At 58.6% G+C, this 27,543-nt stretch overlaps 4 protein-coding genes and 1 non-coding gene across 20 annotated transcripts; 2 read left to right on the plus strand and 3 right to left on the minus strand.

Annotated features, from left to right (window-relative positions):
* Positions 1–68: 68 nt before the first annotated feature.
* On the plus strand, positions 69–12,434 carry H310_12650 (hypothetical protein; the record flags this gene model as incomplete). Of its 14 annotated transcripts, XM_008879817.1 has the most annotated exons (41): positions 69–692; positions 1,075–1,222; positions 1,282–1,400; positions 1,445–1,541; positions 1,992–2,120; positions 2,182–2,349; positions 2,401–2,661; positions 2,801–2,877; positions 2,932–3,103; positions 3,164–3,388; positions 3,461–3,561; positions 3,810–4,133; positions 4,417–4,555; positions 4,604–4,664; positions 4,749–5,134; positions 5,192–5,343; positions 5,396–5,664; positions 5,905–6,166; positions 6,230–6,584; positions 6,702–6,768; positions 6,822–6,905; positions 6,977–7,385; positions 7,769–8,070; positions 8,122–8,259; positions 8,307–8,688; positions 8,747–8,897; positions 8,952–9,098; positions 9,151–9,246; positions 9,296–9,482; positions 9,531–9,651; positions 9,749–10,082; positions 10,126–10,269; positions 10,325–10,409; positions 10,458–10,745; positions 10,797–10,902; positions 10,955–11,038; positions 11,088–11,264; positions 11,332–11,460; positions 11,522–11,587; positions 11,684–11,853; positions 12,028–12,434. In XM_008879817.1, the coding sequence occupies 41 exons, from the start codon at positions 69–71 to the stop codon at positions 12,290–12,292; spliced, it is 8,001 nt and encodes a 2,666-aa protein (XP_008878039.1). In that variant the 3' UTR covers positions 12,293–12,434. The 14 variants fall into 14 exon arrangements, with proteins under 14 accessions (XP_008878039.1, XP_008878036.1, XP_008878038.1 ...); XM_008879814.1 differs by having other exon boundaries at positions 8,747–9,098; XM_008879816.1 differs by having other exon boundaries at positions 9,296–9,651.
* A 1,557-nt stretch (positions 12,435–13,991) lies between these two features.
* On the plus strand, positions 13,992–18,154 carry H310_12651 (hypothetical protein; the record flags this gene model as incomplete). Its single annotated transcript, XM_008879820.1, has 19 exons — positions 13,992–14,110; positions 14,159–14,453; positions 14,509–14,526; positions 14,680–14,731; positions 14,776–14,915; positions 15,022–15,363; positions 15,463–15,518; positions 15,565–15,685; positions 15,800–16,042; positions 16,158–16,295; positions 16,374–16,421; positions 16,472–16,597; positions 16,688–16,720; positions 16,771–16,857; positions 16,919–17,190; positions 17,242–17,339; positions 17,389–17,533; positions 17,583–17,867; positions 17,949–18,154. 19 exons carry the CDS (start codon positions 13,992–13,994, stop codon positions 18,088–18,090), a joined length of 2,760 nt encoding a protein of 919 aa, XP_008878042.1. The 3' UTR covers positions 18,091–18,154.
* Positions 18,155–18,933: 779 nt separating this feature from the next.
* On the minus strand, positions 18,934–21,389 carry H310_12652. 2 transcript variants are annotated; one of them, XM_008879822.1, is made up of 6 exons: positions 21,072–21,389; positions 20,820–21,020; positions 20,600–20,756; positions 20,181–20,321; positions 19,472–20,131; positions 18,934–19,413 (listed from the first exon to the last, which is right to left on the minus strand). In XM_008879822.1, the coding sequence occupies exons 1-6, from the start codon at positions 21,380–21,382 to the stop codon at positions 19,207–19,209; spliced, it is 1,677 nt and encodes a 558-aa protein (XP_008878044.1). In that variant the 5' UTR covers positions 21,383–21,389; the 3' UTR covers positions 18,934–19,206. The 2 variants fall into 2 exon arrangements, with proteins under 2 accessions (XP_008878044.1, XP_008878043.1); XM_008879821.1 differs by having other exon boundaries at positions 20,600–20,774.
* A 785-nt stretch (positions 21,390–22,174) lies between these two features.
* On the minus strand, positions 22,175–26,737 carry H310_12653 (the record flags this gene model as incomplete). 2 transcript variants are annotated; one of them, XM_008879824.1, is made up of 25 exons in its annotated part: positions 22,175–22,380; positions 22,432–22,469; positions 22,523–22,967; positions 23,022–23,128; positions 23,204–23,300; positions 23,353–23,415; positions 23,463–23,655; positions 23,702–23,782; positions 23,827–23,915; positions 23,962–24,047; positions 24,114–24,163; positions 24,223–24,287; positions 24,337–24,482; positions 24,568–24,730; positions 24,781–24,985; positions 25,072–25,154; positions 25,241–25,324; positions 25,570–25,607; positions 25,666–25,756; positions 25,802–25,873; positions 25,930–25,995; positions 26,061–26,116; positions 26,178–26,222; positions 26,284–26,486; positions 26,529–26,737. In XM_008879824.1, the coding sequence occupies 23 exons, from the start codon at positions 26,735–26,737 to the stop codon at positions 22,545–22,547; spliced, it is 2,715 nt and encodes a 904-aa protein (XP_008878046.1). In that variant the 3' UTR covers positions 22,175–22,380; positions 22,432–22,469; positions 22,523–22,544. The 2 variants fall into 2 exon arrangements, with proteins under 2 accessions (XP_008878046.1, XP_008878045.1); XM_008879823.1 differs by having other exon boundaries at positions 22,523–23,128.
* A 284-nt stretch (positions 26,738–27,021) lies between these two features.
* H310_12654 lies at positions 27,022–27,094 on the minus strand. Its single transcript has one exon. It is a non-coding gene; the product is annotated as a tRNA-Val (tRNA).
* Positions 27,095–27,543: the final 449 nt, after the last annotated feature.

Raw genomic sequence — 27,543 nt, forward strand, 5'->3', positions numbered from 1 at the left:
GTTTGTATCCGGAATGGACGTCTGGAGAACCGGACGTGGTCACGTTCCCAGCGGCGCGATCAAGCACAATGCTCAAGCATCAGCTCAAAGAGCGCGATGTCGATGGGATCACGGTGATCTTGAATCGCCTGCAGTCCCGAGACGCCCATGTGCGGGAACTCGCTGCCGAGGACTTGCATACGTCCGTGGCGACGCTTGCGCGCGAGCTCACGTCGGAGACGTTTGCTCGGTTTTTGTCCGACTTGACGCCGCGGCTGCAAAGTTTGCTCCAAAGCTCAAACTTGGTGGACCAGCTGGGAGGGATATCCGCCGTCGATGCACTCATCCCTGTGGCCAGCGAAGCGCAGATCATCCGATTTGCCAACTACCTGCGCAGCTTCTTCGTCACGTGTGAATCCAAGGCCGGGTTGCGTGCAGCCAGTTGGACCCTAGGGCGGCTGGCGTCGTCCACCGAGAACGGCATCAGTGGCACTTTGGTCGCTGCGTTCGTTGACTTTGAAGTCAAGCGCGCGTTCGAGTGGCTGACGAACCCGTGCTTCCAAGCGAACCACCGACGTTTGGCCGCATGCATGGTCCTGCAAGCGCTCGCATCTGCCGTGCCGACGCTCTTCCACGTGAACCTCACGACGTTCTTTGTCGCGATTTGGCCTGCCATCCGCGATCCCCGCGTCGACGTCCGCGATGCTGCCACGGTACAGTCCTCGACACATGACGTGGCGCACCTCTGGACACCGCACTTGCATCGTGGTTTCTGCATTTTGGTCGATGTTTCAGATGAGATTTGTTTTTGCCTGCACTTTCCAAACAGCGTGCTTCCATGCAACGTGGTCGAATGGCTCGGATGGCCACGGCACAGCCGCGCCGCCTTCTGCCCACCCGATCGGGCACGTTTGGTTCGAATCCCGTTTGCATTGTGTGTACTTTGACGGCCATGGAACGCACCGAGCTGTGCGATCCCCGTCATGGACCTGCCATGCCTCTGCGTTCAGTCTGCTGCACCGTGTGCTGATGGTGGCTGTGTGTGGCATCGACGTGGTCGTGCCATCTCTCTCGATGACGCGGCGGCGGTTGTAGGATGCGTTGGCAGCATGTCTCCAGCTCATCGCGATGCGCCAAACGAGGCATCGTGTGCAATGGTACTGCAAAATCTACGACCAAGTGCAAGACGGATTACATGTCGTGAAAGGTATGGCCTCGTCGATCGGTCGAGCAATATACGTGTGTGAGAGAGCGAGAACATGCGCGGCGGGTCGCTGTGAATTGAGTCTGCCGTGTTTGTAGGCGCGCCGTCGGTGGTCGTAGCCAAGTCGCCTTCGTGGGAAAGCATCCACGGGTCGCTCTTGGTCATTGGGCAATTGGTTCAAAACACGGGCAGCTTCATGGTCCCTCGCTTCCGAGAAGTAGGTGGAGCGATCGCGCGGTTGGTGTGTCATCGGCTTGGTAGGTGTGCGACATTGTGCTGTGTTACAAGGACGCGAAAGACAAGCTCGTGGCGCGATCGGTGTGCCTCCTGCTTCCCCAACTCGCTGCCTACTGCCCAGGTACGTCGCCGAGTGCCGTCAGTAGCGCATCCCAGTGGGCTCGCTGCGATCGCCCTTGCGAGCACCTCTTGTTGGTGAACGCATGGCATGGTGTGTGCTCTTCGTGTGACAGTGTCTTGAACTGACCACGTCAGGGTTGGTGTCGTTGTTTTTTCATGTTGAACACCATGGGCAAGAAGCGCACGGCGGCGCTGTAGAGTCCACCGTGGGCGAATTCTTGTTGGGATCGCGCGATCGCTCGAATGCGATGCGAGCTGTGGATGCGATGGGCGGAGCGCGCTCTCCCATGCAGCCATGGTTTTTTGTGTGCACCGACACGAATGCACGGAGCTTCCGCCAGTCGTCGGAAGACCGTGTTTGGGCATGGAATTTGTTTGAATGGAAGTGGCGGCATCGACGATTGCGATCTTTCGAGTCGGTGGACCAAACTCATCGTCGTGTGTGATGCAGATGCCTTTGTGCGCCACTACTTGAGCATTTGCGTGGCCCACTTGATGAAGCGCGTGACGACATTTCTGTCTGTGAGCGAGCGCGGGATCGCGTTCCTGGCGCTGGGGGAATTGGCGCTTGCGGTGGGAGGTAGAATCAAACCCCATCATCCCACGCGCTGTCGCTTGCAATTCGAAAATGTGCATTGTAGACCAGTTGGTTCCCCAGCTGCCGTCGATCATCGAGCTCCTCCAAGACGGGATGAAAAAATCCAAGTACTATTGCATCGAAACGCTTGTGTGTGCCGCACACTTTACCAAGGCATGCACGGTCGCGATGGAGCCGTACTTGCCGTCGCTGTTGGAGCAAATGCTGGCCGGTGCCGTCCCCACATCCAACCGATCGGCTCATGCGCTGGTGGTGGTGGTAGGCGGGCTGAACGATGCGTTGGTCGAAGCGCTCACGGAAATCATTCAAACCGTGCCTGCCGTCAAAACGTGGGTCCAAGAACGGCTTCTCCACGAAATATCCCTCGTCCTGCGACGTACGTGGACCAGACGATCGTGGTGCATGTGGCAGGGCGTGAGTGTTGTCGCAAATGGGCAACTCGGTCGACGGTGTGGCGCGCATGGCACGTTGCCTGGTCGAGGGCAGGAGCGGGCTTTGTGGTGCCGTGTGTTGGTCTGTCCGTGTGTGCAGAATTGTGGGGCGTCGCTTCTTGGTCGATGCGAATCGTGTGGTTGCGCGCTGTGGACGCGTCGTCGGCATGGATGACCGATTTCACGCGCTGCCATGTCAAAATGCCGCGACTTGACATTCGATGCATGTAGGTCCGGCAGCACCAGCCGCGGACGACGTACGCCGAGGCGGTGGGTTTTCAACGTTTTCGCTGCCATTTCGATCCGAGGTACGAGGCCTGTCGTTGCGTGCGCCACCTTGACACGTGCTGCACGACACGTAGAAACTCGACGACAAGGACACGACTGGCGCCCACATGAGCGACGCGATGTTGCTGTTGAGTTTGAAAACGCTGGGCCAGTTTGACTTTTGCGGCCCGTTTTCGATCCTCCCGTTTGTCCAGGACAACGTCGCGGGGTTTCTCACGTACCCCGACGTCGCGATTCGAAAGCAAGGTATCGACGCAGCCACCGTAAACGTGCTGCATTGTGGACCATGATCGCGTCGGCATGTAGCGGTGGTGACGTGTGCCAAGCTGTGCCACCCGGACCCGGCCCTGTCCAAGCGCGGCCGCAGTGGCCACATGATTGATCAAGTGCTCCAAACGCTGCTGCAAGTCGGGTTGACCGACCTCGACTGGACAGTCCGAAAGAGCGTTGTCGAGTCGCTCGATCCGTCCTTTGACGCGTGGCTTGCCCAGGAATCGCACGTGAACCTCCTGTTTTACCTTGTCAACGACGGTGCGTCGATCGTGGGTCGATGCCGCGTCCACCAGGGACCGTCGTCGTCACGTTCATGGTCTTCTCGTGTAGAGCATGCCGACATTCGAGAACTCACGATGGACGTGCTCGACCGGTTGGCGGGCCGCAACCCAGCGTACATTTTGCCGCTGCTTCGACGAGTGCTGATTCAGGTCCGTGGGGGAGTTTGTGGGTGGGTCGATGATGTGAATTCGTGTGGTTGGGATGGTGTCGGGGAATGTGTGGAAGGATTGCGTGTGTCGCGCGAGAGAGAGAGAGCGATCTGCGCCGACTGGAGCACGCCGCCACCGACGTCAGTGTTGTGTGTGTGCTTGGATGTTGGCATGTAACCATGCGTGGGTTTGTTTGTTTTATGGTGTGTGTCGTCTCGGGTGAATTCATGCCGTGTGTGGTTGTGTAGTTGCTGACCGAACTCGACCATGCGCTGGACCTTCGATCGATGGAAGACAGCACGCGGCTGTTGTCGAAACTCATTCGGGGCTCGCAACACTTGATCGAGCCGTACTTGAGTCGCGTCCTCGACGTGCTCGTTCCAAAGTTGCAATTGCAGGGCAACGCAAACGTGGCCAGCGCCGTCTTGACTGCGCTCGGGTCGCTCGCGCAAGCGGTGCAGACGCAAATGGCGCCGTTTGAACCGATGCTGTTGCCGCTGATTTTGGACGCGTTGCAAGACCACAGCAGCTTGGCCAAGCGCCATGTCGCGTTGGTCACGTTGGGGCAACTGGTACGTCCATCGATGTGTTTTGCCTTTTTGCGTGGCGGTGGTGGTTTGCCCAACGACCGCCGCCGTCGGACGTGGCGACGCCGTCGTTTTTGTGTGTCGTTTGGAGGTGCGGCGTTCAAGGTGTCTGGTCTGCGCGGCACGGCTTTGTTTTCACGTCGACAACGTGCTCGTCGTTGTCGCAAGTCCTTTTGTTGGTGTGACGTGCGTGTGTGGTGCAGCCACGACTTGGGCCGCTTGCAACGGACTTGTGCGGGCCGTCGTTGATCGAGTGACCATCGAGTAGACGACGAGCACGGGCAACGTCGTGCAGCCGTACGTGATGTATCCCAAAGTGCTGCACGTGTTGTTGGATTTGCTTCAACACACGGCCGCTACGCCGTGGTCGCTGCGGCGGGAAGCCATGAAAACGATGGGCATTTTAGGTCCGTCGCGTCGCGCATGGAGGCGTTGCCGATCCCGTTGTTGTGTAGGAGCGCTCGACCCGTACAAGTACAAGTTGTGCGTGGCGCGTTCGCCGACGTTGGAGCTTCCGTACGTGTGCTCTTTGTGCTGCGCGCGAGTGGCATGTGGACACTTGTTGTACATGCGACTTTTTGTGACGTGGTTTGTCGGTAGCGACAAGCCGCTGCCGTCCACCATGGACGAAGAAAAGCAGCAAATCGAGCTCCAGCTCTTCACGGCGCCTCCTGTCGGGACGCGGCGGCGCACCAACGTGGATGTGGTTGTGACGCCATCGACGACCGCCGCCGCCGCCGAAGAGGATCCGATGCACTTGGCGTTGCAGCACAGCCCCGCAGCGCCTGCGCTGTCGGTGTCGGACGACGCGTACTTTCCGACGGTGGCCATCCATGCTTTGCTCGGGATATTGCGCGAACCGTCCCTGGCAGTGCACCACTACGGCGTCATCCAAGCCATCATGTTTATCTTCAAGTCGCTCTCGTTGCAATGCGTGCCGTTCCTTCCGTCGATCGTGCCGCCATTCTTGCACGTGTTGGACAAAGGTTGTGTGTCTTGATGTCCCGATTTTTTTGTGTTGACCAATTTGGGTGGCATGCCAGGGGAGCCGCGGTTGCGCCATTCGCTGTTTTTGCAACTCACGGCGCTGACGTCGATCGTGCAGCATCACTTGAGTCCGTTTTTTCCCGCGATGGTGACGCTGATCCTTCGCCACTGGCGCGCGCATTTGAGCCCGATTTTGCAGCTGATTGAGGTGTGTCGTGATTGTTATATCGTTGTGGATGCGATGGTGTGTGTGTCGGTAGAAACTGGCGCGCGCGGCGCCGTCCGACTTTAAGCAAACGTATTTCCCCATGCTCCTGCCACGGCTGCTCGAAGTGCTGAGCCCACAACCATCGTCGCACGGGTCTGGGATCGTTCTCGCTCCCGGCACGCATCCGAATGAACCGACGCCGCCGACGCCACTCCACCCGACCATGCCAGTCTCGTCGGCGGCGTCGGGCGCGTCGGCTGTCGACCACGGCGGCTCCCCCGGCGCGATCGTAGCCGATTTGGAAGCTCCAGACAATAGCGGGTACGTGCTGCTGGCGAGTGTTTTGAAAACGTGGGGTGAATCATTCAGTGTCCCGTTTTCGTTGGACGTGTCGTTGTCTTGTGCGATGATTCCATGACTGGTTGTGGCAACGCGGTGGATCGAAAGAGCCGCCGTACATCCGTCGTCGGCATGCCTTGTGTTGTCGAGTGTGCATGGGCATCGAACCCGCCGCTGGTTCATGATGGCGCGTGCGTCGGGCATTCGATGACGACGCAGTAGGAGTGGCATCGCGTCGTTGCAAATCCAAGTCGTCCACGTGCTGCTGGTGTGCGGGCCGGCAGTCGTCGACAGCGTGTTTGTGTTGATGCCGGCATTGATTCGTCTCTTGGAGCATGCCGACACGTCGTGGGAAGCGAAGACGTGGATTGTGGGCCTTCTCGCGCACCTGACGCTGCTCGCGCCGACATTTGAGCACTACATTGGTCCCAGGTTGTTGCTCGTGGTTCATCGACTGTTGCGGCTCCATACCACGACGGAAAAGGTCGGTTCAAACACCAAAAACGTTTGCGTGTCGAGCGCGACGCGACTTGAAGCTGCCTGGTAGAATCGAAAGTTTGCCGACGCGGCCGTGTACTTGTTGGGCGCGATTGCGTTCCAGCTGCAAGACGGCTGGCTCAGCTACAAGTCGTTAATCGAGTCGATCCTTCCATTCGTGCCATCGCCCGACCACGTCGCCGCGATGCAAGCATGGTCGGCCGTGCTGGCTGACGACAAGCGCATTTCAAAGGAGCTCGTCCAACAAGTGTTGACGCCGGAGCTCAAGAGTTGGTACACGGCTGCGTCGTCGTCGGCCACCCCATCCCCCGACGTCAACCCCGCCTCCAACGCCAGCGCCATCCATGTCAACCAGGCCAATTTGAAGCGTGCGTGGGAAGCGTCGCAGCGCTCGACGAAAGAAGGTGAGGCCGCGTGGACATGATTTTTCGTGTGGTCGCTGGGATGGGGGACTGGCGGCAACTCGCCCAGATTTGACATGTCCTGCGTGCGGCACGCGTGCTCACGTCGTCGCCATGTAGATTGGCTCGAATGGATGCGTCGTTTTTCGATCGAACTCTTGCGAGAATCGCCATCGGCTGCGTTGCGGTATGTGTGTGGGGTCGTTACCTGGTCGCGAGACCAACTGTGGTCGTTGGCAGGTCGTGCTGCTCGTTGGCGCAAGCGTACAATCCGCTGGCACGAGCGCTTTTCAACTCGGCGTTTGTGTCGTGCTGGAATCAATTGTACGTGGTCGTTGTGGCGCGCCGCTGGGTGCCGGCGGCGCACGAAATGCAACTCACTCGTCGTGGTGTAGATTTGAACAGTACCAAGACTACCTCGTGCGCGCGCTCGAAACCGCGTTTCAAAGCGATACCATTCCAGCGGAAATTTTGCAGACGTTGCTCAACTTGGCCGAATTCATGGAGCACGACGTCGAAGCGCTGCCGATCGACATTCGCGAGCTCGGAGAGCTCGCGCAAAAGTGCCATGCGTATGCGAAAGCGCTGCATTACAAAGAACTCGAGTTTCACACGTCGCCGTCGACGTGCATTGAAGCGCTCATCTCGATCAACAACCAAGTGGGCCAGCCCGAAGCCGCCGTCGGCATCTTGAAATATGCGCAGTGGCACCACCGCAGCGTCATTCAAGTCAAAGAAAGCTGGTTTGAGAAGCTCCAAGATTGGGAAAACGCACTCGAATTGTACAACGTCAAGCTCGTCGAGGTATGGTGCGATTTTTTCGTGGCGACGTGTTGCTGTGTGTTCGTCGTAAAAGTCGTTGGCGTCCATGTGGCGTTCTCGTTGGAAACGTGGATTGCCGCTGCGTGTGGAATGACGCATCGTGGCGAGTCGCGGTAAATCAACGACATGCCGCGTGGTGGCTGCGTGCTGGCCAGCGAGACTGCCGTGGACGAGGCATTCCTGTGGACATGGCGTCGAGACATCGGCCGACGTGACGACGTGTTTGAGAGGATGACGACGCCCATGTGTCTGGACGCGGCGATCGGTGGTTGAGTCGGCCACGTGTGCATAATCTGTGCAGTCGGGAGAGCCATTATTGCATGGGGGTATCAATTGCAGTCGACTCATGCTGGTCGTGCCCGTAGTCGCCCCACGATTTGGATGCGTGCACGGGGAAAATGCGGTGCCTGGAAGCGTTGGGCGAATGGGAGCAACTCGCGAGTCTTGCCAAACAAGTGTGGTCCCGTGCTGTGGACCATGATAACGCGTCGACGGCGGGCAAAGGGCTCAAGAAATCGCACGTGGATGAATCGCTGGTGAAATCGGTCGCGCTGTTGGGGGCGCGCGCGTGTTGGTGGCTCAGCGAATGGACCACGATGGAGCAGTACGTGAGTGGGGTGTTGACGTCCGGTCCAAGCGTTGGGACGCTGGCGGGAACCCCGTCCAGGTACGCGCGACGCTGCTTCCCCGTGTCATGATAGCATGGTGCTGCGTGCAGTGTCGACTCGGAGTTGAATGGATTGTGCGCGCTGTACAAGTCCGTGTTGGCGGTCCACCACAACCAGTTTGACGACGCGCAAAAGTGGATCGACATTACGCGCAAGGAGGTCGACACAACGCTGGGGGCGCTGGTCGGGTACGCCGTGGACGGATGCGTGTGGGACGTGACGGCGGCGGCGTTAGGGAATCGTACTTGCGCGCGTACCACACGATGATTACGCTGCAGCAACTGAGCGAGCTGGAAGAAATCGTCGCGTACAAAAAGATCTGCATCCACAAACCGGACGAAGCGCCGGCGCACAAGCGGCACATGGTCCACATTTGGTCGCAGCGCCTCACGGGATGCAAGCGCGTCGTCGAAGTGTGGCAGCACGTGCTCGCCGTGCGGTCGTTGGTGCTGCGACCGCACGAAGACATTGACACGTGGCTCCAATTTGCCAGTTTGTGTCGGCAATCGGGCAACTTGGCGCTCAGTTTGAAAGTGTTTACCCATGCGCTGTCGGTCCGGTCGCTGCAACCCCACCAAACGACCACCCACGACGACTGGCGCGCGTCGCTGACACCGGTACGATGCGACTTGTGTTGGCGAGGGTGTTCATGAATCTGGCGCGCGGTCGTCGTAGGGGCCGTTTTCGTCGGTCGGGTACTCGGAAAACGACCCGCACCGCGTTGCATTTGCCTATCTGAAGCATCTGTGGGCGGTGGGCGACAAAGCCAAGGCGCTGCATGAGTTGGGGTCGCTTGTGCAAACGCTTTCCCGCCGGCCGTCGGCAGGTACGACAAAAACGTGTGCGGCGCACACGGAGTTTGTCGTCATGGACGCAGTAGTCGGGACGCAAGAGCTTGTCAAGTGCCAGTTGAAGTGGGCCGAGTGGCAGATGGCCATCCACGACCAGCAACTCGATCGGGTGTCGATTCCGGCGGTCCTCGCGGCCCTCAAACACAGCACGGAGCTCGACCCCACGAGCTACAAAGGTGCGTGGAGGCGACCCCAGTCGACAACGCGTCCATACTTGCGTCCATGTAGCATGGCACGCATGGGCGCTCATGAATTTTCAAGTCGTGGATCACCAGGCGAGTGCACTGGCACGCGATGACTCGTACGTGGTGTCGGCAATTGAAGGTACGATCGACTGTGTGCCGCGACTTGCACGGACGTTGATGATGGGCAGGGTTCTTTCGAAGCATCGCGCTCGGTCGATCGCGGTGGGCAGCCAACGTGCAGCAAGACATTTTGCGTGTGCTGACGCTGTGGTTTGCTCATGGCCACAAAACGGCCGTCTACGGCGCGCTGAAAGCAGGATTTCAAAGCGTCAACATTGAAACGTGGCTCATTGTGATTCCTCAATTGATTGCTCGGTACGTTGCGACGTCGTCGAGGTGGGGGTGGTGCGCTGACCCGAGTAGAATCCACTCGCCGCACGAGCGCATTCAAAAACAACTGAGCAACTTGCTGTGTGCGATCGGCGCCCAGCACCCGCACGCGTTGATATACCCGCTCAGTGTCGCGCTCAAGTCGCCGCTGGAGGTACGAGCCATGTGTGTGTCGTTTGAGAATGCTGCTGGGTGCATGCCAACCATGCGAAACGTTGTGTTGGCACTGTCGTCACGCGCGCGGCGCGTAGGTTCGCCAGAAAGCCGCCGAGGCGATCATGGACGTGATGCGCCGGAATTACAAGAATTTGGTCGACGAAGCGCTGCTCGTGTCGCGCGAGTTGATTCGGGTCGCGATCCTGTGGCACGAAATGTGGCACGAGGGGCTCGAAGAAGCGTCGCGGCTGTACTTTGGGGAGCACGACGTGGAAGGGATGATGGCGGTGCTCCAGCCGCTCCACGTCATGATGGAAAAGGGTCCGGAAACCCTTCGCGAAGTGAGTTTTCACCAAGCCTTTGGCCGCGACTTGAAAGAAGCGTACGAGTGGATTCAACGGTACTTGAACCCGCAGTACGGAGCCAACGGTGCGTCGATGCCGCGACGATCGCTGACGACCTTTTTTTGCAGAGGCGGACCTGAACCGCGCGTGGGACTTGTACTATTACGTGTTTCGACGGATCAACAAGCAGCTGCCGCAACTCACGACGCTCGAATTGCAATACGTGAGCCCGAATTTGCTCCAAGCCCACAACCTGCAGCTGGCTGTGCCAGGTACATGCTGGCGCCACGATGCCATCATGCGTCGTCGTGAGGTGTGGTTCCATAGGCACGTATCGCGCGGGTCATGACATCATCAAGATACGGTCGTTCGTGCCAACGATGCTCGTGCTCACGTCCAAGCAGCGGCCGCGGTGCGTCATATGCCGACGGGAGTTTTCGAGAACTCATGCTGCACGCAGGCGCATCACGATCCACGCGTCCAACGGCCTCGAGTACATGTTTTTGCTCAAGGGCCATGAAGATTTGCGGCAGGACGAGCGCGTGACGCAGTTGTTTGGCCTCGTCAACGCGCTCTTGATCAACGACCGCACGACGTCCAAGAAAGATCTCCGCATCACGCGGTATCCGGTGATTCCACTGAGCCACAACGCCGGGATTGTCGGGTGGGTCCCCAACTGCGACACGCTGCATCAACTCATCCGAGACTACCGCGAAGCGCGGAAAATTCTGTTGAATATCGAGCACCGGTACTACCGTGGTCGCGTGAAAACGGCATGGGATTTCCGTGCATGGCGTAGGCTGATGCTCCAAATGGCGCCCGACTACGACGTGCTGACGCTCATGCAAAAGGTCGAGGTGTTTCAGTGCGCGCTGGAAAACACGGCCGGGCAAGATTTGTACAAGGTGCGGCGGCCGTCGCCATGTCGGTGGTTGACAGGTCATCGTGTGTGTCCAGGTGCTGTGGCTCAAGTCGGAAAACTCGGAGATTTGGCTGGACCGGCGCACCAACTACACGCGGTCCCTGGCCGCCATGTCGATGGTTCGTGCGCACGGGATGTCCGAGCCAAATGCGAATGCGTCTTGAGTAGGTCGGGTACATCTTGGGCCTGGGCGATCGCCACCCGTCCAACCTGATGCTGCATCGGTTTACGGGCACGATCGTCCACATTGACTTTGGCGATTGTTTTGAAGTCGCGATGCACCGCGAAAAGTACCCGGAAAAAATCCCATTCCGCTTGACGCGCATGCTGACGAACGCAATGGAAGTACGTGGTGGTGGTGGCTGCGCGCGTGTGTGTGGGGCAACGATGGACTGGTCTGCCGTTGTTGTAGGTGAGCGGCATCGAAGGCAACTTTCGCTTTTCATGCGAAGCCGTCATGCAAGTACTTCGGGACAACCAGCACTCGCTCATGGCGATGCTGGAAGCGTTTGTGCACGACCCACTCATTTGCTGGCGCTTGGTATGATCGCGTCACACGGCGAACAATGTGTGGACGACATGACTGCTGTGTGTGCGTGTAGCTGGCCCCGAATGCGTCGCCGCCGCGGCTTTACGAAAACCACACGGACGATGCGCCGCCGCGTCGAGTACGGTCCAAATGCGTTGTTGGAGGGCATGCTGTCGCATGGACGGGCCGCTGTCTGCGGGCTTGGATCGTCGCGCTCATGAACGTTGTGTGGTAGGACCGTCGGTCGAGTGTGTCGATTGCTAGTCTCGCGATGCTGCAGCAAAACGACCCGCCCAACAACATCCATGTCGACATGTACCAGCTCGCCGCCAGCATGAGTCGAAGTGTTGCTGCGTCGGCAGCCGTCGACGCGAATGGCCATCCGTCGATCTCGTCGTCCCAAGTGTACGTATTGGCGGCGATCGCATCGGATGTGTCGACAGGATCGCCACCACTCGAACGAGTTGGAACTTGCGTGGTGCCGGAGGGATGCGCCACGTGGCGGGGTCGATGCGTGTGTGTGTGGGGAATGTTTTTTGGCGGGTTGTCGCGGACATGCTGACTTGGTTTGTCTTGCAGAGACCTGGAGCTACGGCGCAGCCACCGCGAGCGCGAACTCGTCAACGCGTTGGGTCCCGAAGGCGCTGGCGCCCCTCGCGAAGCCCTCAACGAAAAAGCGGTCGCGGTCACACGTCGGGTTCAGTCCAAGCTGACGGGCCGCGACTTTTTCGACGACGATTCCGAGCCGCTAAACGTGGCGGCGCAAGTCCAGCGGCTCATCACGCAGGCGGCTTCCCACGAAAACCTGTGCCAGTGCTACATTGGATGGTGCCCGTTTTGGTAGACATCGAGTAACCGGTCGTCGTTGCGATAGCCGGCGTGTTTATCGTTGTTGGCTTTCTTCCTCTGTCGGTTGTCAAAGACAACGTAGTCGAGCACGCATGGCAACGTCAAGTGGCGACCGCGCCAACCTTGGGCATGCATGTCGGCTTTCGTGGTTCGTTGGCGAGGGCGGACGGCATGTCATGGCGGCAATTGAGACCTCCATCGCATCCGCCGCGCCACGTCCTTTTTGCGATGGTCTGCATGGCGAGCGTGCGAGGCACTTGGAAGCGGCCATGAGTGCACCCCCACGTTGGACGGCTCGTTTCCCCGAGACCCACGAAGGTCACTCGAGGGCTTGACAGAATCGCAGGACGACCTGCGCACGACGCGTCCTTGCTGAGCTGGACAAAGCGGCGACCCACGGCGACGGCGCTGTGTGTTGTAGAGTTGGGATCGTGCCAATCCATCGGCACCAACGGAACGCGCTCCACACGACTGGCTCGTCCACACCGCGTGTGGGGATTCGACCAGGGAACGAACGAAAATGCTGCGGCAGGTTGTATTTGCCGCCACGTCGTCATTCGGAATGCCGTGTGTGCTGCGGGGTTTTGCCGATCGTGGGAGTTCGCCCGCCCCATGTTGCCCCACAGTCGTTCCTGGAAGCAGCGCATTCGTTCGGACAGGTCCAAAGTGTAAGGGGCCAAGGGGGGGACGGGTCGAATACCGCGGACGGGCGGCGTTTGGCTTGGTGCGGGACATCGTTGTCATCCAAGTCGTTTTTTCGGGGGAGAGGGCGTCGCGCCTGTGATGATGGACCTGGCTGTGCGAGCGATTCCAGTGTCAGGAGCCTTGTCCGCCCATCCAAGATGGCGATACTACGTTCGGCGCTCGTTGGCGGCAAGGTCGCCCGCGACATCCACCCGCATCCATCGCCAGCTCGCCGCACCGCTTTCGAACGCCAACGTTTGGATTTGTCCTGGAAAAACTTGCGGGTACGATGTGGACAAGTGCCTGGGGGGGTTCGAGCTCGCCCCTGCTCATTGGCCTTTGACACGTGGATGGCCACTCGTCGGTCCTGGATTCGCGCGCCTGCCTACAACCGATAGCTCGCTGCAAGCGCGCTCGTCCAACAGCGCCCTGCACTAAAAGTCCCTTTACCTCGAACGGTTGGCATGTTGGACAAGGCTCCGTCGCCAGCGAGCACGACCCATCCGTCAGGGGTGCTAAACACTTCTTGCCCGTCTCACGCTTCGGATGTCTCCCTTGCTAGGACAAGGTCGGCGCTCGCATCCTCGACAGCGAGCACGACTGTTTTCGTCTTGACCTGGACACAAGCACGTCCTCTTGCGACTGGCAAGCTGGTTGACGCATCTCGCAGAGCAGGCCGCGCAGTGGCGGACCTCTTCTGCTGCGAACGTGCACAATGGCCCCCGTTCATGTCAAAGAAAGCCAGGTATGGATGGCGAGGATGCACAGACATGCTCGACGCCGCCATCGTCTCAAGATATCGCATCACCCTCGCCAGAGAGAGAGGCCCCAATACCCCATCCATCGCCCTAGCGACGGCACTGTCAACGTCATGTCTTCCCCGCCGACGCCATCGCTCCGACTCGGGCCCCTGCAGCCGCTCGGCAGCATCGCATATCTTGAAGGGGCACGATTTCGCCCAGTCGGATCCGGATATTGCCGCACGTTTCCGGATGCCCTGAACTTTCGAGATGTCCGACAGCGACGTCAACGCGGGGACCGAGGCGGTCGCGCACGACGAAGACAATGAGCCGTACGAAGTGCTGTACGAAGGAATGGTGAAGCGCAAGTCGGGCGCTGGTCGCACACTGTACGTCAGCCTCCATCGGGCGCTTGTGACCTCCACTCGTCGGAGTAGGAAGCCATGTCTACTGCGCATCTACGCCGACGGAGTCGTCGTTGACTTGGGCGTCCAACGAGAGTACGCTCTACTTGACGTGGCGGAGTGGCAGATCGACCGTAAGAAGATCAAGGACGCTACCCTGACGGACGCCGGTCTCCGCGTCGACTGCCGCGGCGACGAAGACCGCGTCGTCACGTTGTGGCTCGTCCTCCCATCCGACCAAGAGCGACACAAGTGGAAAGTCTTCCTGATGGCAGCTTTGCACCCAAATAGCAAGGAAGGCCAACGCGTGCGGCAACTGGTTGCGCAGGTACGAACCGCAGTCGACGTCGTTCAGCACATATCTTGACGGCCATGTTCCGTAGCAACGCCAGCAAGAAAAGGTACGTGTCCGCCCGTCGCAGGGCTAGACCTTCTCCCAGCCGCGTCGTTTTGAACAATGCACTCGACGCTCCAGTTGCTGCCACATCGAACCCCGCGGCTTGCTCGCTTTCGCAGATCCTTGACGATCACGGCATGGTGTTTGTTGCTTGTAGATCCGCATCGCAGAAATCGAACGCACGCGCGACGCCATGGCGCAAGCCCAGAGTGCGTGCATGCACCGAGTGCGTCGTCATGTGACTGGACCGTAGAGCCGCTGAAGAAGAAAACACCGGGGGTGGCGATGAAATCGACGCGCGCGCTGCTGGCGCCAGCGAGTCCGGCGCCGAATCACGCTTCTGGATGGCAAAAGTTTACGAGCGACGATGGCCAAGAGTACTATTACAACGCGGTTCGTGCGAATCCGTCCTCTCGGGCGTCCAAATTCAAAGCTCTGTTGCAAGTGGCATGTCAACTCGGTCGATCTCACGTCGTCCTCGTGCGGCTGCTTTGTCCAGATCACACAGGAAAGTCGGTGGACGTTGTTAGGCGCTGGTCCCCTGCCGCGATCCAAGAGTGGAAGCAAGGCCCGGCTCGACCAAACCGGCGACCGGCGCCCGCGTAGCAGCAAGAAACGAGCCGACGGGACGCGTCGAAAGAAGGCAGACGACACACAGCCACGACCCGTTGTCGAGGCTTCATCGAGTGGCTCGGATGACGTGTCGAAGCCCGACGATCGCGCGATCAAGCCAACGGTCGAGGACGTTGTCGATCCAGCGTTCGCTCGGTTGGAAACGAGTCGTCGCATGCTGGTTGAAGCGACCGACGCACCAGACAAGCAAGGATCATGCCAGGAGGAGGTACGATGGCGCTGCCGTGTGTGGTCGGAACTGTCATGTGCGCCACCAGAAGTGCAGTCATCGAGACATTGTACAACCTGTTGATGGCTTCCGATCTAGGACGGCCCAGGAAAACACAGCGACGTCGCGAATGCGTTGGAGATGATGCTGGGAAGGTACGTCTAGGCCATGTTGGGCACGTTTTCTCCATGTGGCTCGCAGGGGGCGTCCAAAGCCCACCACAACCGGCTCCACGCAAGGCGACGACGTCGGGCCTGTGATCCCTGGTGTCGACCATCTCACGCTGGACGATCCGAACTTCACGACCGCGGAACGACTTCGGGTACCATGGAAATTGCTCGCCACCACGATTGTGGCGTCCGCCAGTGTGATCATGACGATGATGGCGCGGACGAGTCGATGGGGTGATGCAACTGACGCGTGTGGGTCTGTCTAGATGAAGCGGCAGCAGCGGCAGCATCAAATGGTCACGGCCGATGACGAGACCGACTTGTTTTTGCACACGTTGGCCGCCAAGGCCAAGCAAAAGAACGCTCGCACGACAACGGTCGAGGATGCCGCCGCGCCAGGAAATCCCGATCCGTTCCAGTTTCCGTTGGATGCATGGCTCGACGTCGAGCAAGAGATCTTGTTCGAGCCCAGTCCCTCGCCAACACACAATGGCAGCAGCATGACGACGGTCCGTGTGGAGCGCGCCCTGTCTGTGTAAACATGGACGTGTGGCCGAGATTTGTCACTGAAATCGAGTCGTGGCTGGGTATCGATAGTGTCTCAAGTGGTGGTGGTGGGGATAGGTCGGGCACGTGCGTTTGGATGAAAAGGGCACACGCAAGAAGAAATCCAAACCAAAGTCGACACGTGCCGCCGCGCCGCGTCGACCCCCGCAAGCGCCCCCGACGACGCCACCATCCCAAACAAACGTGTCGTCCGAGGTGCGCGATCACCCGTCTTCCTTGTACACGTGTGTGTGTGTGTCTTTGCCCTGAAAAAACTGTGCTCGGCCATGGCAGGACAAAGCCATGGCGCGAGTTGTCGCGCCAAAGGCCATCCACGCAATGGTTCGACAACGTCGTTGGGATATCGACTACGCTGATTTTCGCCGTGGTAGTCCCAGCACGGCAAGAAGCCGACGAAAGCAGGAAGGGCTGCGGACGCCGCTGCTGCCATGACGTCCAAGCGAAACCCGCCACCGAAACGAATCCACATCTTGAGCGACTCGACGGACTCCGACTCGGTATACACTTTTCTCGTCTGTTTTACGCTCCAAGCACTGTCGAGATGTGTTTCAACACTCCGTGGCAATCGCGCTAAGGTCTCGTTGCAGGCGCCATCCCGTGCCGCTACCCCTCGAGCCGTCGTACGTGCCATCGCGAAACACCCCCGGCGACATGAACATGCCATGGTCAGGAGGACAGCAGCGCAGCCACGTCAGCACAATCCGCCGTGGACTGGTCGCGACCCCGTGCTGGTCCAGGCGCCGCAAGTGGCCACCACGTACGACGAGTCGGCATTCCTCGCCGCACTCGATCCGTATTTGACGTGAACTTTGGTTTAGAACGCGCCATCGTCGACATGGACCGCCCCCGACGACGGCAAAGAGTACGATTCCAACTCGTCAACGCAGACCAGCGTCTGGGACAAGCCGATCGAGTGGACGGCGCAGCAGCACGTGCCGGTCGACGCGCTGTCTCTCGTGCACGAGCGCACCACGTCGCACGAGTTGCCGACGACGACGACGTTGGCAGCAGCGATCGCCCTTCTTCCACCGCACATCAAGATCGACCCAACCATTTGTCCGCACTGCCACGCCGCCAGGCCGACCCAACGGTGATGATGATGCGTTGTCGTGTGGTGCTGCTGACGTCGGTCGTCGTCCAGATGTGTCGACTGCGAATCGATCTTTTGCGACGCGTGCTGCGCGACCCATCATCGTCGGTACGGCTCGATGGTCAACCACACGATCGCATTGCTGTCCGGTACGCTGCGTTCTTGCCCGTGGTGGGAATTCAAATGTGCATCTCGCAGCGCCGTACTGCCACTCGTGCCAAGCGTCAAGCGCGACCCAAACGTGTGTCGAGTGCCGCGTGCATTTGTGCGACGCGTGCGCGTCCTTTTTACACCGAAAACGTCCCAAACACTTGCACAAGCGCGTGCCAGTGTCTCAGCACACGTACGTCTGATGGCAACGCGGCGGGGTGCATGTTGATGCTGGAATGTAGCGCTGCGCCGCCGCTTGCAATTCAAGACGGCGGAATTCCCATGCACCAAACGCACGCCGAGCCCATGGTAGTTGTATCGCCGCCACAGGCGCTGCTGTACCAGCCACAGCGTCAGCCTTTTCACGCGCGTGATACCGCAGCCGTGTCGCCAGGCGGAAGGCACGGCGTCACGACGGCCGTCGTGGTGGCGGCTGGTCCGTCCGCGCCGTCGATGGCCGTGCCTCACATGCCTCGTTGCGCCACGTGTGGTGGCTGGGGTGTCGATTTCATCGCGCCGTCGCGCAGGTACGGGCCAACGTGACAGAAACCCTCCGAGGAGTGGTCTGTCGACTGTTCAAGTGGAGACTGAAGGTGTCCTGGCTTTAGGACGTGCGACCACTGCGATCGGCTGGCGACGTTCCAGCCGCAATTGAAACTCGGCGACATCGACTGGGACGAAGGCGACGAGGAAGACGGCGGCGACACAGCTCGGGCTTCGTCCAGTAGCAGTAGTAGTGGGTGGGAATAACGTGCCATCGCTGGCGTCCTGTACTGCACAGCGCCGCCGACCCTTGACGGCGCTGCATCATCCATCCAGTTGAATATGGGCCGCTTGCCCATGCACGTCCAAGGGTCCAGTGCTGGCATCAAAGCACGGAATCGGTCGGGGTCCGTCCATGCTGCGCCGTTGGTGACGCCACGACCTACGTGGGGTGATCGGGTGGCGCGTCGCCATCGCACCGCATGCCGTGGTGCAAAACCTACCTTGGCCACACCAACGACGTGCGTTGGAGAGTTTGAGGGGGCATGCCGACGATCCGTGGCAGCAGCATGGGGTGTTATTTCTCGACCGAGATGGTCCCGTCTCGATCGTGTTGGTGCACCCCCCGCCATGGAAAACTTGTGCACAGTCCTCGTCGAATTCCACGCGAGGCGCACACCATCGCCCAGCCGACTTTTAACTTTTACATCACCCCCGACCAAAGTCCCATGAAAATCCTTTCACCAAAAGCATCGTTGCATGCCCTGTGGGTCCACGGGTTCGTGCCCACTGCTCCTGGGCACTTGCGCGTCCATGAGAGCCGGGCGAACGATCCAATTTGTCAACGCGCTTGCGTCAAGAGCCTGCGTTTCCATCACAACGGGATGGATCGACACGAAGCGGCGGTCGTTCAGGTGTCGCGGGGGAATTTTCACGCGCCAACTCGATGCCGCTTCCATGTATATAGAGCGAACGCAGGAGCGCCGTGGCTTTGCTGAATTCAAGTAGACGAACCTCTTGATATGGGGTAGATGATGGCGCTGGACCATCCAGCACGCTGCCGGCTCGAACGACGTCTCGAGCAAGAACGCAACGGTGTTGCCATGTCGACAAGGAACGGGATGGCTCCGGCGATATCGTCGAGTGGTGCGTTTGGCGATTCAGCTCCGACATCCACCCGTTCCCTTTGGCTTTCGTGCGCCGGCTGCCCCGTCGGTGCTGCCACTGGATATTTGCCGCCCTGGCTACATGTGGCGGCGCTCCAGCCGGTTTGGAGCGTCGTGGAGAGGACACGTTAGTTCACTCGGATCCTCCGTCCGACGAGAGAGAAAACAACTGCGAGGCGCAGTGGCGTGAACGAGTCGACTCACGATGGATCGAAAATTAAATCAAGCCAAACTCGTCAAAGTCGAGTTCGTCCGTGAGGGACTTCATCAGGAGTTCGTCGTATTGACCAGGCACGGCGTGCTGCGACGATTGGTGATGGTGCAGTTGCTGAAACATTTGGGCAGGTGGCGGTTGGAGGTGCATTGCTGGGGGATAGTGCGCCGTGTACCCCGATGAAGGCACGTTGTCTGCCTTCCCGAGCATCTACCGAATCCCACAAATGAAAATCCAATCGCCAACGTGACAACAGGTCCACACGCACCATGTCGTTCGAGGAATACCCGCCAAGATACGGCGCGTTCAGCAACGCTGTATGGGACCCGTTGAAATCCGAATAGTCGGCGGCCCAGTTGGCCATCATGGGGTCTGTTCGGCCGCCGATATGTTGTTGCGGATGGGACGAGTGATGCAGCTGATGCGTCGAACTCAAGTTGTGTGACGTTTGAATGTGCCTGTGGCCGTCGAGCAGGCCCGTGTTGCCATAGTTGGTGGATTGGTGGAGCTGGGACGTGTGCACGTTTTGCTGGTGATGATGCAAATTCATGCGGCGGCTCTGGGCGTTGGCGGCGGCGGCCCGAGTCGGGTTTTGCTTCAGGGACTTCCATCGGATTTTGACCGAGTCCTCTGTTCGACCGGGCAACATCTGAGCAATTTGGGACCACTTGTTGCCGAGTCGCGCTTGGTTGGCAAGAATCAAGGCGTCTTCGTCCTCAGCGTACGGCCCCTTGTTAATGGACGGGTCAAGATGGTTGCGCCAGCGCTCGCGGCACTGCTTGGGTGTTCGCCCAGGAATTTGCTCGGCGATCTGACCCCAGTTGTTGGTGCTCTGCTTTACCAAGTCCTCCAGCATCTTGTCCTCCTCAAACGACCAATGGCCCTTGACCAGACCAGGCTTGAGCACTTTGCGCCACCGCTGCAAGCACTACAATCGCCTCGTCATTCTGTGCCAACACTGACGCTGCCATACATACCTGTGCGTGGTTTCGACCGGGTACTCGCTCGGCGATGGCCTTCCAGTTCTTTTCACCGTGAATGTGGACGCTTTCCTTGAGCGCGGCGTCCTGCGCTTTCGTCCATCGCTTCGTTGTCGGGGCATCTTCATTGGGGTCCACCTACACATGCATCGACTCAACACGTGATGTTTCTGCACATGTGGTGGCGGAAATTCGACGGCTTGCCACCAAGCAGACCCACTAATCCACTGTCGTTCGTCGTAAATTGGAAAAAAATGTCCAACATCGCAGTCACGCTTGGCAAGAGTCGTGCAGCTCAGCACGGTGGCCCTGCCACGAAACGACATCGAATACAAAATGAATGCTGATGCAGCAGCACGCCACACGAGAACGTGATAGCATTGACAAATGGCTACATGCTTGGCCACGATGTGTACCTCGGTGCTGCCATCGGGATCGGGTGAGTTTTCTGCTTCGACTTCGTCGTCCTCGTCTTCTTGATCTTCATCCGACGAACCTTCTTCTCTAGTGCGCTGTGCAGGGGTGGCTTCGCCCTTGAGCAGCTCCCAGTTACTGTTGGGTCGCTCGCGTTTGCTGTTCGGCACCGACGTGCTTGAGATGTGTCACAGAATAGAGGAGAAATGAATGTCGTCTTACTTGATCATCCCGTCGGCCTTGACCGCGCCGACTTGTACCGACGACGACCCAGAGTCCTCTTTCTCCTCTTCCAACCGCTTCAATCGAAGCTCCGACTCGCCAATGTGCGCGTTGTCGAGCATAGTTCCCATGGATCGAATGTCCTCCGTCGTGATGTTTTTCATCGACGACTGGCGGGACCCGGACCGTTCCAATCTCGCTCTATGCGATTCATCACGTCCCATCATCGTCGTCACGTTCTATGCAACCTACCGCGCGTCGCCGGTCACCCCACTCGCCGCTTGCTGTGCCTTCAACCGGTCAAATTTCTCACGCAACGACACTATAAAGCGCTTCTTGGCAGCCACAGGTGAGTCCATGAGAGCCTGGATGACTCGAAACTTCTTCTCTTCCTTGAGTTCCAGTAGGTACGTGGACAACATGTTACTTTCTTCGGCCGACAAGCCCGACAAGCATCGGAAGAAGGATCCTGACGCTTCTGGTGGCAACGACGTGATCAGCGCATTAAACACGTCGCCAAAACTTCCCGCCGGCGGCGGGGACGATTCGGCAGCATCCGCCATTCTCTCCCTCTTTTTTAAAATGGCTTTTGGCAGCCGAGTGGCCTCATTATGCGGACTATTATCCGGACTCCGCCGAAAGAAACGTTTGAAACACTACGAATCTAGCAACGCACGACCGCGGCGGGGATTCCATGGGTGGAAATCCAACCAGTCTCCGACAGCGCCAAGCCATTCCATCGTGTACAAGGGCGAGGTGCGCCAACGCGGACATGATGGGTGCAACAATCATTCCGGGATTGTGGTGTCGTGGTGCGCCAAACGTTTGAGTCGCGTTTCGTACATGCGTTTCGAACAGCCCACGCGTTCCGCACCCGTCTATGTTGGTTCGACTCTGGTGGGCAATTCTACTTGGCTTCAGTATGCCCTACCATGTCACTTGGGTTTTGTATACCCCAACATGGTGACGGCACCGGGGCGGGTGGGCAACGCGCGGGGGGCGCGCTCGTACAAACACAAAGGCATGGTCTCTTGCATGTATACTGCCGCCGATCCAGTGCGCGCCAGCGCGCTCCCGTGGTAGGACGACCAACGTGGCGGACGCCCCACGCATCGGGCCTCGAGTGGAAAAACGGCAGGTTCGTGGATGCAATCGCGAGGGTCGGTCGGTCGTCGTTTCAAAAGCTGGAAAAAGCTCGCCAACCATGTTTTCGCGCCATGGCTGCAGCCACGCCGACGGCGCGCGTCCCAACGCGGCGAGCCCAGATCTAGTCGACTGGGACAGCACAGCTACGTATTGGAACAACCACGGCCGTGTCGCGCGTGTCAAAACGAAGTATACGGCATTTTCGGGTATTCGTTTTTACAGGATTCGGACGGGGCATTGCACAGTCCTCATGCACATAGGAAGATATCGAATTTACGTGTACATGCGAAATCAAAGGTTTTCGTGGTCGACCCGTCACGGTTCAAACGGCGCCGCAGCGCCACCGTGCGCGACGAACGAACGCTTCTGCGCTTCTTCCTGAGCTTGCAATCGCTCCTCGAGCTGCCGATTGTACCTACCACAGGGATATGATCGGCGTGGTGGCGCCATGTCGGAGCGGCCGTACAATTCAAGGTCTTTCAGTCGAACACACACTTCGCGGGCCTACGGTGCACGCAACGTGAGCAAATCCCCCAACGGTCTCTTGGGGGCGGCACCTCGGCCAATTGCATCGACAGCTCACTCAACCGCACGTGCGTCGCGATGTCGTGGCGCTCTCTCTCGGCTCGTAGCCGTTCGTTTTCCGCTTCGACTTGTGCGAGCATGCGTTCCGACAGGCGGCATTGCCCTACACATTCCGTGCGACGCTCGAACCGACGACAGCATGCCCAACACACCCCGAAGCTGCTCGATTTGGTTTTCCAACCGACTGGTCTGGTCGACGACGCGCTTCAACTCCTGCGGCGCCGAGCCATTAGCTCGTCCTCCACCCACGTACTCCACACAAACTTGGTTTTCCGTGAGCACGCGCTTGAACTGGTGCAGCTTGTGTCGGCTCTCGTCGACCAATTGCATCATGGTGTGCCGATCGGCCACGAGTTGCTCGAGTTGCCGACATCGCGTGGCTTGGTCCGTCAGCAACTCCCGCACTCGATGGTCTCGCTGGCGGTGACGACGAGCTAGCTTGTCAGGTGGTTGTCGAATATCGTGCCATACCTCCGTCAGGCGGGTTTCCAAGAGGCGTGTCTCGGCTGCGGCGACGTGAAACAGCAATGTGTGCATCCAGATCTGCATGGCGCGCCGCAGCCGTGAAACGTACAAGTCTACCACGTTGTGGTGAGTTCCAGCATCTCGGTCGATGATTGAATGTGCTGGATCGTCGCCAACTCGTGTCGTACTTGTAGTCAAGCGATGGAGGAGGCGTCGTTGAGCGCTGTATTCGTGGAGACGGTACGTCCATGCGCTCCACGCGGCCCGCAAAACGTGGCGATGTGTCTGCGCCAGCGATCGCGTTTCAACCAGGTGACTTGGTTGGGGAGAGAGGCACCTCGTGCTGTCGAGCGATGGCCACAAACGCGGACCGCCACACGGTCCACTGGTTGTGCGCAACCTAGACAGGTTGAATCGCCATTCAAAGCTCGGTAAATGCACTCGCACGCGTTGTTGGGTTTGGTTGCGCAGCCGCTTGCATTGCCGTGCGAGGTGCTGGCGCATCCGAGCTCGGACAGCCCACGGCCGCCACACATTCCACAGGCATGTCGTCGTCGACTGGTGGGTCCACCGCGCCGCGACGACGCGCAGTTGCTTTTGCAAGTCAATTTTGGCGCACCACACGCGAAACACCGACAACCTACGCACGTGTATCAGCATCGTTCAAGATGCAAAACGAGCTGTACATGGTGCGTTGCATGGCCATGGCAAACAACCGGAGGCAGGCGGTCGATCGCTTGGTCCACGATCTCCAGTGGGAAAACGACCTGTGCAGCCGCATGACGGACACGTGGTTGGGTCAGGTACGAACCGAACCAAATTGCCCGAGCGCAGCGTCGTGATGACGCGTTGAAGCACGCGATTTGCGTTGCGTCGATCGATGGCGGCCGTCCGCCACACCTACAAAACCATCTCTCACGCGACTCGAACGTGTGGCTTCGCCAACTTGGAAAAGGTGTCGACACTTGTCACGGCTCGCGTGCCGTTGGACGCGGTGGGTCACGGCCGAAACGAGCTTTTGCATCGACGCTCCTGTGGCACATGGAGCCATTTCAGGCGTCGCGGCGTTTGTGTTTGCAGCTCGTCCAGCGTTCGTACCGTCCTCCACCAGCGCCCGTTGTCGAGCCGCCATGGTCGCCTGCTTCCACCTGAACATGGATCGACGCGCGGTTTGAACGATCGTCGCCGTGCGAAAAACGACACACACCGTTGAAACAACGACTGGCGAAGAAATCGACGGGCGTGGTGGCCCCACATGCGGTGCATCAAGCCCTGCCATCCACGAGCGTCAAGGTTGGTGGCAATTTCGCGCGCGAAGTACCTCGGACACTTGTCCTTGCGATTTCCACGTGGCAAAGCAGTGCCGTGTGGCAAGCCACTGCATCGTGCGGCGATTCACGTCGACGTTGACGCCGCAGACCACACCCAATTCGACCAGGCGCTGCCTCCGTTGGCCGTGCACCCAACCTATTCAACCCGCACGGGGCCGTTGGAAATGATTCCACGAGTCCCACAACAGAACGACGCGGGGACGCCGCCATATGTGACGTACGCGTCCACTGTTGAAACGAATGGCCGCAGCGTCGTCTTGCGACTTGATGCGAAGTTTGGACGTTGCGGTGGTGGAGATGCAGTCGCCATTGGCGCAATACGCGCGCTTGAATGTCCTTGGTCACGACGCGCAGGCGAGTCCACTTTCGGAACCACACGTGGAGCTGTCACCACGTTGTCAGGGGGGTTCAAGCTGGTCGATGGGGCTCCGCACCCGTTGAAAATTCGTCCACTTCAGGTCGTGGGCGCTGTTGCGGCGTTCGAGCTCCGCCACATGACGATACTGCCGCCACTGCGCCCAACTTGCCCACAGCAGCATGCGATCCCGATGTGCATCTCCTTGCTTGGTGTGAAGCTTGACAGCGCGGAGGTGGTGGAAGGCTCGCCGCTTGCGTTTAAGAAGTGCGAGTTGCCACATTCTACCGGTGGCCGCACATGACCATCCATACCACAATTTTACAAAGGCGGGTGTGTGTCCATATTCGATCCAAGTCTCGAGCCATACCTGATGGTAGCTTTGGCGCCGTACACTCGACCCGCATCAGCTTCGACGCGGGCAAGTTGGGTTTGGTGAGATACCGTGACGGACTAACTCGCGGGCTCAAGTCGCACACACGTTGAAACACTCGGCACGGCCCAACTCGACACGAATCAAACGCCCCGAGCTCACGTACATGCAGTCGCCACTGCAGAAACCCTTGTCGCACCGAGCACACTTGCATTCGTCGCACGACGGACAAAATGGTGGCACGTTTTGTCTACACCAGGACAGCGACACTCAGCGTTGGGAAAGAACGTCGGGGATGGTTTTGCCTTGTCTGTACGCAACTGGCATGTCCAAAGCGTCCACGCCTCCCGCGCTTGGTTCCTGGAATAGCTGGCACACGCAGACGCAAACCGTCCAAGTGCTCGACGCAGTTTGCGATGGCGCAGGACGTTGCTTTGCAGCTACGACAGTCCCTTTGCCAGTGACTCACCAGCTGCCATTGCGTCGGCGCAGTACCCGAATGAAAACGGCCAACTTGGTCGTTCGACGGCATCCTACAAGCCCGACATGATGGCCATCCTTCCACGCGCCATGCATCGGCGTTTGGCATACCCACGTTGCTCACGGATTGCAAGACTCGGTCGACGTGAGCATCGTATCGAATGCGCGCCCACGTGTGTATGCAGCGCCGTGTTCGGAAAGCCTACCATGCCCATGGATGACGTCAAGTGGATTCGCGTGGTCGTACCTCCAAGTGCACCTCGATTTGTGTGTGCCGGGCTTTCACTTGGCGCTGCACGCGCACCCATTCGCGCCACCGCTACATCCCGTGGTGTAATTGCCAGGACGCCGTCACTCGTGCGATCGTGGTCGTACGTGAAGGCGCAATCGCTCCTTCCATTCGCTTAAGCGCTTGTGCAGCCAACGATGGCCCAGCGTTGCCTAGTCGATGGTTCACGCGATGGAACATGCCATCGTCACCAGGACAACGAACGAATTGAACCGACCTGCCGCCACCGTCGAAACTGACGTCGTTGGTGTTGAATCAAATGTTTTCTCTGCACTATGTCAGCACGACGTTGACAAGCAATCTTGCACGTAGACATAACGCAGGATGCACTCACGTTGGACAAGACCACGCCCTTTGAGCTGCAGCAACGCGATGGCTGCTACCACTGAGACGACCACGACCTTCGTCAGAAGCGAACTCATCGCCGCATTCCTTCTTACGTCGATCTTTGGGTTGAGGTGTTAAAATCCAGTCCATGTACATGGGAGCGCGGGCTACAATGAGAGCGTATTGCACAACTTGCTGCTTCCACCGAAGGAATCCGGTGGCAAGCGCGCGGAATCGATGGATGCGACAGAGGTGGCGACAGGCTAGCGCAAACTGGCCGGACACTTGGCTCTGAATAAGCCACACGCCAATCTTCCTGCCACAACGATCAGCAACGATCGAGACCACGAGCACCTACTCCAATCGCGTCGAAAGTTCGCGCTGACGGGCTGCCATGTCGTCGAGTTGGGCATGGCACGTCCAACGAGCTAGCGCCCGACAGAGCTGCTGGCGTACATAGTGCTCGTGAATGTATACCAAGGGAGTGAGTTTAAGCCGCATGTAGTACTTGATCTCAGGCAGTAAGTCCCGATACTTGGCGTAGTAGAATTGCTTGTCCGAGGGCATGTTTCCGTCGATGGCCGCGTGGTGTCGCAATCGTTGCGGTGGGATTCAAAAACCTTCGCTACACGCCTTGGAACTCGTCGAAACGCTTGACGAACATTAGCCCGACGGAGGTTGAATCGAGTATTGCAGAATTCAACACTGGCGATTTCCAACTTACAATCGAGACAACAGGGGGACACAGGAGAGCGTAAGCCATGCAACTACTAGTATTCTTGAAGGCCTTGCCAACATGAACCTCTTCTCCATGTTCCAACAAATAGACGCACAAAAACTAGAAAAAGGAGTACCAACTGCCGGGATTGAACCGGCGACCTACTCGGTGTAAACGAGATGTGATAACCACTACACCAAGCTGGCACTTATAATTTCAGATGATTATATTATAATCAGTTAGATCAGTTTGGGGCCGTCTAACTCTATGTATGTAGATAACCTTACAGTTAACATAGAAACCCTTGAATTTTCGGTGATAATGATTTTTATCATTATTTTTTTTACTAATGCCAGCATTTTAAGTTCTGATATTTTCACAAATCATGATGTTACCGATCGATGTGCTTCGTTCGAGCCATCAAGGCTTGGACAAGACCACTCCAGTGCAGGTGCATATGTAGCTTCGTGAAGGCAATCCCCTGGCCGTAACTTGCTACTACTGTGTTTCAGAATAGGTTTCACTTTGTAGTTCCTATTGGCGGCACTTTTCTCATGACCGCAGCTGATTGGTCGACGAAGAAGCGCGAGACCTCAGCTGCGACCGGACGCATTCAGCGCCTTCCGGTTCGTCATGGTGTTATGTCGTGCCAAAG

This window comes from Aphanomyces invadans (assembly GCF_000520115.1).
Source record: "Aphanomyces invadans strain NJM9701 unplaced genomic scaffold supercont1.41, whole genome shotgun sequence".
Classification (NCBI taxonomy): Eukaryota; Oomycota; class Saprolegniomycetes; order Saprolegniales; family Verrucalvaceae; genus Aphanomyces; species Aphanomyces invadans.

Coding starts and splice junctions, on each gene's coding strand:
- H310_12652 (XM_008879821.1), bottom strand. CDS start 21,382: ATGGCGGATGCTGCCGAATCGTCCCCGCCGCCGGCGGGAAGTTTTGGC. Junction 20,322..20,599: donor ATCCCGATGGCAGCACCGAG/GTACACATCGTG, acceptor ATGCATGTGTAG/GTGGACCCCAATGAAGATGC. Junction 19,414..19,471: donor GGTATTCCTCGAACGACATG/GTGCGTGTGGAC, acceptor GGGATTCGGTAG/ATGCTCGGGAAGGCAGACAA.